The sequence below is a fragment of the Psammomys obesus genome, unplaced genomic scaffold, assembly GCF_907164565.1.
Source record: "Psammomys obesus unplaced genomic scaffold, mPsaObe1.curated_primary_1811, whole genome shotgun sequence".
NCBI lineage: Eukaryota > Metazoa > Chordata > Mammalia > Rodentia > Muridae > Psammomys > Psammomys obesus.
In genome coordinates this window covers 41,647,780-41,657,409 of record NW_026585504.1, presented here as the reverse complement: position 1 = coordinate 41,657,409, position 9,630 = coordinate 41,647,780, and the positions used below count along the sequence as shown (strand labels likewise).

Genomic DNA, 9,630 nt, shown 5'->3' with positions numbered 1-9,630 from the left:
AGAAGAAGAAGAAGAAGAAGAAGAAGAAGAAGAAGAAGAAGAAGAAGTAGTAGTAGTAGTAGTAGTAGTAGTAGTAGTAGAAGTAGCCAGAGGCTAGAGAAATGCCTCAGCAGTTAAGAACACAGTGCTGATTTTGCAGAGGACCCTGGTTTGAGTACCTGCACTCTTGTAGTAGTTCACGACCATCTGTAACTCCAGTTCTATGGTATCTGATACTTTCTTCTGACCTCCACGGGCACCAGACATGTATTTGGTGCACGTAAGTACATGCAGGCAAAAACATTCAGATATTAAAAAAAAAAAAATCTTAAAAATATAAAAGGAAATAACTTTTGGGTTCATCTAGCTTGTCACTCATGTGCTCTGGATGGTTGACATTTTGTTTCCCCTTATTGCGTCTATGTCACAGAGATGCTTTTTATAAAATAGTTGTTTTGCCAGCTGTACTCATTCAGATATGTTGCCAATTGGAAATGAATAATTTAATACCATATGATGGTTTTGAATCTGAAGCCAGTTAGTTTTCAGTACCTTATGGAAAGAGAGTTTTTGCTTATCTGTGGAGGTGGTTCTCCTTGGATAATTACCAGTCAGTTTTGTTTCTCTTGATTTGTTTGGAGGTTCTACCTAACTGTCATTCTCTATCCTCTCCTCCTTCTGGTCCATGTTGCAGGGTGATGACGAGCCAGAAATCCCAATAGATGGGACAGAATTATCTCACTACCGCCAGCGTGCCCTCCTGCAATCACAGCCAGTTCGCCGGACACCTCTCCTCCACAATTTCCTGCACATGCTGTCCTCCCGCTCCTCTGGCATCCAGGTGGGAGAGCAAAGCACAGTACAAGATTCTGCTACCCCCTCACCCCCACCGCCTCCCCCTCAGCCCTCCACGGAGCGTCCCCGGACTTCCGCTTACATCAGGCTCCGACAGCGGGTCAGTTACCCCACCACAGTTGAGTGCTGCCAGCACCCTGGGATCCTGTGCCTTTGCAGCCGCTGTGCTGGCACTCGAGTTCCTTCCCTCTTGCCACACCAGGACAGTGTCCCCCCTGCTTCTGCCAGAGCTACTACCCCTTCCTTTTCTTTTGTACAGACCGAGCCCTTCCATCCCCCGGAGCAGGCTTCGTCAACGCAACAGGACCAGGGCCTCCTGAATCGGCCGTCTGCCTTCAGTACAGTCCAGAGCAGCACTGCGGGCAACACGCTCCGCAACCTCAGTCTGGGTCCTACCCGTCGCTCTTTGGGGGGCCCTTTGTCTAGCCATCCTTCTAGGTATCACAGAGAACTTGCGCCTGGACTTACAGGTTCTGAGTGGACCCGGACAGTACTCACTCTGAACTCACGCTCTGAGGTAGAATCTATGCCTCCACCCAGGACCAGTGCCTCCTCAGTGAGTTTGCTGTCTGTGCTGAGACAGCAGGAAGGTGGCTCTCAGGCATCTGTGTACACGTCAGCCACAGAAGGAAGGGGTTTTCCATCATCAGGGTTGGCAACTGAATCAGATGGAGGGAATGGTTCTAGCCAAAACAACTCGGGCAGTATTCGCCATGAGCTTCAATGTGACCTGAGACGCTTCTTTTTGGAGTATGACAGGCTGCAGGAGCTGGATCAGAGCCTGAGTGGGGAAGCTCCCCAGACCCAACAGGCCCAGGAAATACTCAACAATAACATTGAATCTGAGAGGCCAGGTCCTTCCCATCAGCCCACCCCTCACAGCAGTGAGAACAACTCCAACCTTTCTCGGGGCCACCTTAATCGCTGCCGTGCTTGCCACAATCTTCTGACCTTCAACAATGATACCCTGCGTTGGGAAAGAACCACACCTAACTACTCATCCGGTGAGGCTAGCTCTTCCTGGCACGTCTCCACTACCTTTGAGGGCATGCCACCGAGTAGCAACCAGTTGCCACCCCTTGAGAGGACTGACAGCCAAACGCCTAGCTCCAGCAGGCTGGAGTTAAGCAGCTCTGCTAGTTCACAAGAGGAGAGGACTGTGGGGGTGGCCTTTAACCAGGAGACAGGCCACTGGGAACGAATTTATACCCAGTCCAGCAGATCTGGAACTGTATCACAGGAGGCCTTACATCAAGATATGCCTGAAGAAAGCTCTGAGGAAGATTCCCTCAGGAGGTAAGCAGCTGCTGTCCTCTGTTCTAGCTTCCTGTCTCTCCTTATATCCATTGCCCTGCAGTCCTAGTGATGGTGTGCTTTATCTGAGACCCATGCATCTGGCTCTGATCTCCTTCCATCATCTTGGGAAATCTTGCTTTGGAGGCAGAGATAAGATCAGGCCTAGTGGTATGAGTCAACCGTTGTACTAGTTTATTTTAGTCTAAGCCCAAGGCTCTGTCTGGCTTTAGCCTTGAAAGGGAAATGGGAGATTGGGTAGACAGGCATGAGGAGATAGAATTATCATTATTATTATTTTTGCCTTGAAATATTATAGGTATAGGGTAGTTGTTGAGAGAAAAGTATGTCCCAGAGGACTCTTTATAGTGGATGATTTAAAAAAGACCCAGAGTGTGAGGGGTATTTTGTTTAGCATTTTGTTCTACCTGTTCTTTGAATGTATTGTTTTGAACAACTTCAGTTCGATAAGGAGCTGAAGAATTTATGTTTGAATATATGTATGTCAAGGAAACTGTTTTTTTGGTTCTTAGAGACAGGGGTTCTCTGTGTATCCCTGGCTGTCCTGGAGCTCACGTTGTAGACTAAGCTGGCCCAAATTCATACAGATCAGTCTGTCTCTGCTTCTGGAGTGCTGGGATTAAAGGCGTGCATAAATTTACCAGATTTATGGTTTTGGATAGCACTTTATTGGCTCATTTAGGTTTTTTTGTTTTGTTTTGTTTTTGTTTTTTGTTTTTGTTTTGATTTTGATGTTTATGGAGATTGAACTCAAAGCCTTACAAATATACTTCCACATCCAAAATTCTTTGAATGAACATTCCAGATGGCCATTTACCTTGGGGTAGGGGAAAAGAATTCATAGAAGGAAGGCCTTTCCATACATGGATTGGCATCCCAGACACCTCTCATGAAAGAAATCAAGTAGGAGTAATAAATTACCCACCACATGTTCCATGAATGGCTATATGCACATCTATCCTGATTTTAAAAAGGACTTCTTTCTGTGATTATGTAAAGGTCAAATTTAGTGTAATCACCAATCCCAGAATATTAGAGTCAAATATATTATTCAACATTATATCCTGTGCTGAAGCAACTGAATTTTTTCTGACATAAGCTAAGAAAGGTGGGAATATGGATTGTGTACTTGTTATCATGTACTTGTTATTTTTGGAGGATGCTTTAGTCAGTCATGTAGTCAATAAACACTAGTGGAATGGTTATGATTTTTCCAGCACTGTGCTAGGCACTGTGCCCACTGGAGTATGCAGTATTACTGTGGAGGAAAGACATATTTACATAAAATCTATCACAAGTGTAGATGATCTGGTACTACTTTAAAAAATTACATCTAAATTTATTGTGTACATTAGGGTGCTGCGTATACATTAGGGTGCCATGACACATGTATGAGGTCATAGGGCAGCTCAGGAATTGGCTATCTTCTTACACCACGTAGATCCTGGGGTCATCAGGTTATCAACATCAGGCATGGTGGCAAATACCTTTAACCTGCTTAGACTTCACACCATCTTCAATCTGGTGCTTCTTTGTGTGCTACTGATGCTAAGTGGAAGCTAAGCAAAAACAAAACAAAATGAAAAAATTATTATAATTTTAATGAAAGGGAACTATTACCAAAAAAGAATATATAATGTCTAGTAACAGAAGATCGGTAATGCTTCGGGAAGAAAAGGCCCCCCCTTCCTTTTTTTAGGGTAATAAAACATTCTGAAGGAGAAAAATAAATTATATGATACATGCAGAATGGTGGGGACAGGGAGTCTGGCTGGATATTAGAGATAGACAAAGTAATAATGTTGTTTCTGTGCCTGAGTGAATGAGGCCATTTCTTGGAGAACAGCTCTGGATTTCTAGCTTGGAATTCCTACCTTTGCTTAAGGGCCCCACATCAGGAGCTTGGGACTATGTTCGTCCTGAGAAGCAAGAAGGCAGCTGGCACAATGCCTGGCGTGCTGTTGGTACTCAGAACTTATAAAAGGCAGTTAGGAGAGGGCTGTCTTCAATTCGCTGACGTTAGAAGCTGATCGTTTCCAGCCTTCAAAATAACTGAGCAAACTTTGGTCAGTGGTTGTCCATCTTTAACAGTACTTCGTCATGTGCTGTTTTACTGAGTAATTCCCAGATGGCTTAAAATAAACCCCTACCGTATGCAGAACATTAGAGATACCACTTAATAAGGGCCTACTATGTAAGGTACCATACTCTTCATTTGAGGTTATTGGAAGCAGGGGGTAGGACATGCTGGGGGACATAATTTTTGATTTCTGCAACAGCGTGTAAGACAGGCATTAAATTTCTTACTTTGCAGTTAAAAATTAGTCCCTTAGAACAGTCAGAATTTCTTGTTAAATGTGCTTGAGGATGGGAGCTTGAGAGATGGCATCGTGGCTCAGAACACATATGTGAATATGAGGAAGGACTTACATTTAAATTCCAAGTACTCACATAAATAGCTACAAGTGGCACCTGTGCTTCTAACCTCACTGTAATTTTAGGAACCTTGCTGACCAACCTAGCTGAAATGATGATTTCCTGGTCCAGTAAGAAACCTGTTTCAAAGGAATAAAGTAGAAAGTAGTAGAGCAGGACTTTCAATGTGCTTTCTTCTGGCTTCTAGATACGGACACATGCATGTACATATGCATATACCACACACTCAAAAAAAAAAAAAAAACAGAAAAGAAAAAAAGTATCACTTAGTAGGCCACAGTGAAGATTTAAACTCTGTTCTGCATTACTAAAGCTTTGTCCAGCTGTCAATGCATGGCACAGTTCTTAATATGATAATTGCTCAGTTGTATCATTCTTCTTTTAGATTATTTATTTAATTATATATGTGTGTGAGTTTTGCCTGCACGTGTGTACGTGCACTATGTGTGTGCCTGGTTCTCATGGACACTAGAAGAGAATGAGATCACCTGGACTTAGAGATGATTGTGAGCTGCTATATGGGTGCTAGGACTCTAACCTGGGTCCTGGGCAAGAACAAATGCTCTTAATTGCTAAGCCATCTCTTCAGCTCCTCTCATTTTTAAGTTTTTATTTCATTCACTTATGTGTATATGGTGTGTTCATATGTATGTTATAGGGAGGTCAGAGGCAAAGGATACTTTCTACCTGTGGGGCCCAGGGCATCAAACTCAGATAGGTCATCAGGCTCAGTGTCAAGTGCCTTTTAGTCAGTGAGCCATCTCTCCATCCTGATGAACCATAGTTTTTGTTTGTTTGTTTGTTTGTTTGTTTTTAATTTACTCATTTATTTCATTTTTAAATTTAAACATTTTTTTTTTGAGACAGAATCTCACTGGTCTGATAACCTTAGTTTTAAATGAAATACTTCTGTTTATTAATTTTTCTCATAATTTTTAATGTAAAAATAATAAGAATAATAAATCGATGTGTGTGTATATCACTTCATATTAAAAAACCATCAATGGGGGGCTGGAGAGATGGCTCAGCGGTTAAGAGCTCTAGCTTATCTTCCAGAGGATCCAGGTTCAATCCCCAGCACTTACATGGCAGCTCACAACTGTCTGTAACCCAGTTTCAAGAGGATCTGACACCCTCACATAGACATACATACATACATATAGGCAAAACATCAATATACCAATGCACATGAAATAAAAATAAATTATATTTTGAAAAAATAAGTGGTCAGCTAGTTGCTTTTCTGTTTTGTTTTTGTTTTCCCTTTTTTCTATATGTGTTCACTACCCCAAACAAGATAGTCTGTATTTTTGTCTGTAATTACTTCATTATTTGTAGAACAAAGCTACACAGTGAAACTTTCTGTGTTGATGAAAATGTTCTGTATCTGTGCTTGCAAAATGAGTACATATCACTACTGAGTAACTGAAATGTGGCTGTTGGTATCTGAGGAACTAATTTTAATTTTTATTACTTACACTGTATGTAGAAAGATGTGACTAGTTACTACCATATTGCAACACATAAAATACTATAATTTCTTAAAATTAAAACATAGTGTGTGAATACCAGAGTGTATGTGTGGAAGTCAGGGGACAACTCTATGGAGTTCATTTTCTTTCCACCTTCATATCGGTGCCAGGGATTGAACTCAGGCTACAGAAAGTACTGTTACCCATTGAGCCATCCTTTTTTATTTTATTTTTAATTTTTAAAGATTTTTTATTCTTTATAAGCATTCTGCCTGAACACCGGAAGAAGACACCAGATGTCACTATAGATGGTTATGAGCCACCATGTGGCTGCTGGGAACTGAACTCAGGACCTTTGGAAGAAAAGCTATTGTTCTTAACCTCTAAGCCATCTCTCTAGCCTGAGTTTTGGTTTTTCGAGACAGGATTTTTCTGTGTAGCCTTGGCTGTCATGCACTTTGTAGACCAGCCTGGCCTTGAATTCACAAAGATCCACTTGGCTTTGCCACTCTGAGTGCTGGGATTACAGGCGTGTGCCACTGCGACTGGCTCCCATTGAGCCATCTTGACATTAACATTGGTAGCCCTCTTTTGAAAAAAATGTTTTTGAGACATGGGCTTTCTTTGAAGACCAGGTGGGTCTGGAACTTGAGAAAATTCTTGTGCCTCAGCCTCTTGAGTGCTGGGATTATAGGCGTGTGCTAAAATGCCGCTTAATAATCTTTGTTATACTTATTTGTTGTGTGGGTGCACATGTGCTACATGTGTGGAAGTCAGAGCACAGTATTTGGGAGTTGGCTCTCTCCCTCTGCCATGGTGGTCCTGGGGATGACTCAGGGTCTCAGGATTGGTGGCAAGTGCTTTCACCCACTGAGCCATTGTCCTGGTCATTGGCTGCTCATTTTTTGAGTAGGCTTTTAAAACCCTAGAAACTCGTAAGGGTTTGATCAGGATCATTTGTTTTCATATTTTCTTTTCTTCTAGTGATTAAAAGGTAACTTGTGTTTTGACTTCCATGATGTTGAAGCTTTGAAAATGTGCACTGTACGGCTGAGAGTGCCGTTGAGCAGTAGACAGGAACCTGCATAGTATGCGTGAGGCTCTACCCCAGCACTGCGCACACACAGTGGATAGTCTTGTCATCTTGTGACAAATTGTTTTTTTCTTTTAAGATATAAACAAATAATGCATAATTCTCATTTTGATTGATACTACTTATTGATAATACTAATTTTCATTGGTATTGATACTACTTATGGAATCATTTTTAAATGAGTCAGAATATAGTATACTATGAGGACTGACAGCTGGCTCAGAAATGAGGCATATTGTGAGATATTTTAAGTGTACACTATCACAGTGGGCCATTACTTACAAGCTGAATGGCTGTATTCTGGTGTAAATTAAAAATATAATCCATGCTGACTAAACTCTTCATTTAAACTACCTTCTAAAGGTCTACCTGGTGAGCCAGTTCATGCTTCTATTTTCCAGCAGATGTCACTGTTGGGCTGCTGCTGCTGCTGGGCTTGGCTGGCAGGGAAGAAAACGGTATTCTTACATTTTGTGTAGGAGGTAGAATCTTACAACAAAGCCCATTTTTATAGGTGGCTATTGTTACTAAGTGCATAGAGTTCATAAAAGATGATTGTATTTGAAGGTAGAGGTTTTCTTCTTTGACCTCCTAGTAAGGGATGGGCTATGGAGATATGTTTTGCTCTCTTGGTGCTACAGTGATAATTGCTATGTGTGCAGATGTATTACTAAGCACATCTGTATTCCAGTAGAGCTCTGTGCCACTGAGTGGAGTAGTCAACTCATAGGGATCCTCCTTTTTCTTTGGGCAGAGGAGGGCAAGCTGTTTTTGTAGCTTGATTCCACCTTTACACCTCGTGTGGTGAGCCTTTTGTCTCACTGTCAGAAACATCTTTTCATCCAGAAGATCAGGGCATTGTGAGGACTTTTGACTTTTGAAATGCCATTTATTTTATATTTTGTTTTTGAGACAGAGCCTCACTATTTAGCTCTGGCTGGACCTGGAACTTGCTAAGCAGGCCAGGCTGGCCTGGAACTTACAGAGATTCATATGTCTCTGCCTTCTGAATACTGGAATTAAAAGCATGTGTCATCATGACTCTCTGAAATGGTATTTTGAAATTAGAAGAAACACAGAATTTTTAATTCAACCTTCCTTGTTTCTTTCCTTTCAATACTAGGGATTTATCCTGGGGTCTCATGCATACTAAGCAAAGAGATACTAAGAGCAGAGGTGAGGTTTGACTTTAAGATCCTGAAAAGGACATTCTTTCCCCCACTTATTTGTTTATAAATAGGATCTCACACAGCTGGCCTTAAACTCTTGATATATCAGAAGGATCTTGAATTTCTGATCTTCCTGTACCTCTCCAAGTGCTTATATTATAGGTGTGTGCCACCAGTCCCAGTTTATATGGTGCTGGGATCAAATCCAGGGCTTAGTGACTGGTGGGTAAACACTCTACCACTGAGCTGCATCCCTAGCCTCTTCACTTTATTTAAGACCCTGTCTTAAAAACAAATGGTTGTGTTGTAAGAACTGATGCTTTTGATCTTTACTTTTCTCTGATGATGCATAAAGCCCAGGAAGTGTAGTGGTGGCCTTAGCATTGAGATTTAGTCCAAAACATCAAAGGCTAGAGTTAGGTGCCCTCATCGGAGTTTCAGGGTTCTTAGACTTGTAAGAGGTAGCTTTGGAGTTTGCAGGCTGAAGCCTCTTGGTTCTGTGGTTCTGTGAGCCACTCAGCTTCAGTTAGTCACATGGATTTTTCCATGGAACCTTTACCCCAAACACTCTATATGAAGGGAAATAAGTGGATATTTGAACTAGTTATAAGTCTATAAGAGGGTGAAAGTATCCTTGAAATTTTGACCTCACTGGTCTTGTCACTGTTCCCAAATGACTGACAGAAACAGCTTAAAGGAGGAAAACTTTGTTTTGGTTTCTTGGTTTGGGGAACCAGTTCCTCATGGTGGGGAAGAAATAACAGTAGGCCACATCCTATGGTGTTATAAAGTTTGCAGCAGCTGGTTATTATATGGTATCCATCAGGAAGCAGAGAACTTGGACCAGAGCTGGAGCAGTGTCTTAACTCATAAGGTCCTAGGTCAGCCAGATTGAATCCATGTCTAGAAGGTTCCAAATAGTGTCACTAGCTAGGGACCAACTATTCAAATACAAGGGTCCATTGAAGGCATTTCACTTTCAGGCTTTTTTTAAATTAACTTTTATTTTTTTATATTAATTACAGTTACTTTCAGACTCTTAACAGACAGACAGCTTCATTGGATGGAAAATATACTCAACTGGTTATTTAAAACCTAGTACAAAGCTGGTGAGATACAGCAGGTAAAAGCTGTGTAAACCTAATGACCTGAGTTCAGTCCTCAGAATGCATAGAGGAAGAAAAGAATTGGCTTTTGAAAGTTATCCTCTGACCCCCACCACATGTTCACCATAGTACACAGGCTCTGCCACGTACATACATTAAACACACACACACACACACACACACACACACACACACACACACACACA

At 41.6% G+C, this 9,630-nt stretch overlaps 1 protein-coding gene across 1 annotated transcript in view; it reads left to right on the top strand.

Annotated features, from left to right (window-relative positions):
• The first annotated feature begins 244 nt into the window (after nucleotides 1-244).
• Ambra1 (autophagy and beclin 1 regulator 1) overlaps nucleotides 245-9,630 on the top strand; it is a 151,365-nt gene continuing 141,979 nt past the window's right edge. The window contains exons 1-3 of the mRNA XM_055602937.1: nucleotides 245-259; nucleotides 674-934; nucleotides 1,094-2,130. Of these exons, the coding sequence (XP_055458912.1) occupies nucleotides 245-259; nucleotides 674-934; nucleotides 1,094-2,130 (1,313 nt within the window). The remainder of the gene's footprint in view (nucleotides 260-673; nucleotides 935-1,093; nucleotides 2,131-9,630) is intronic.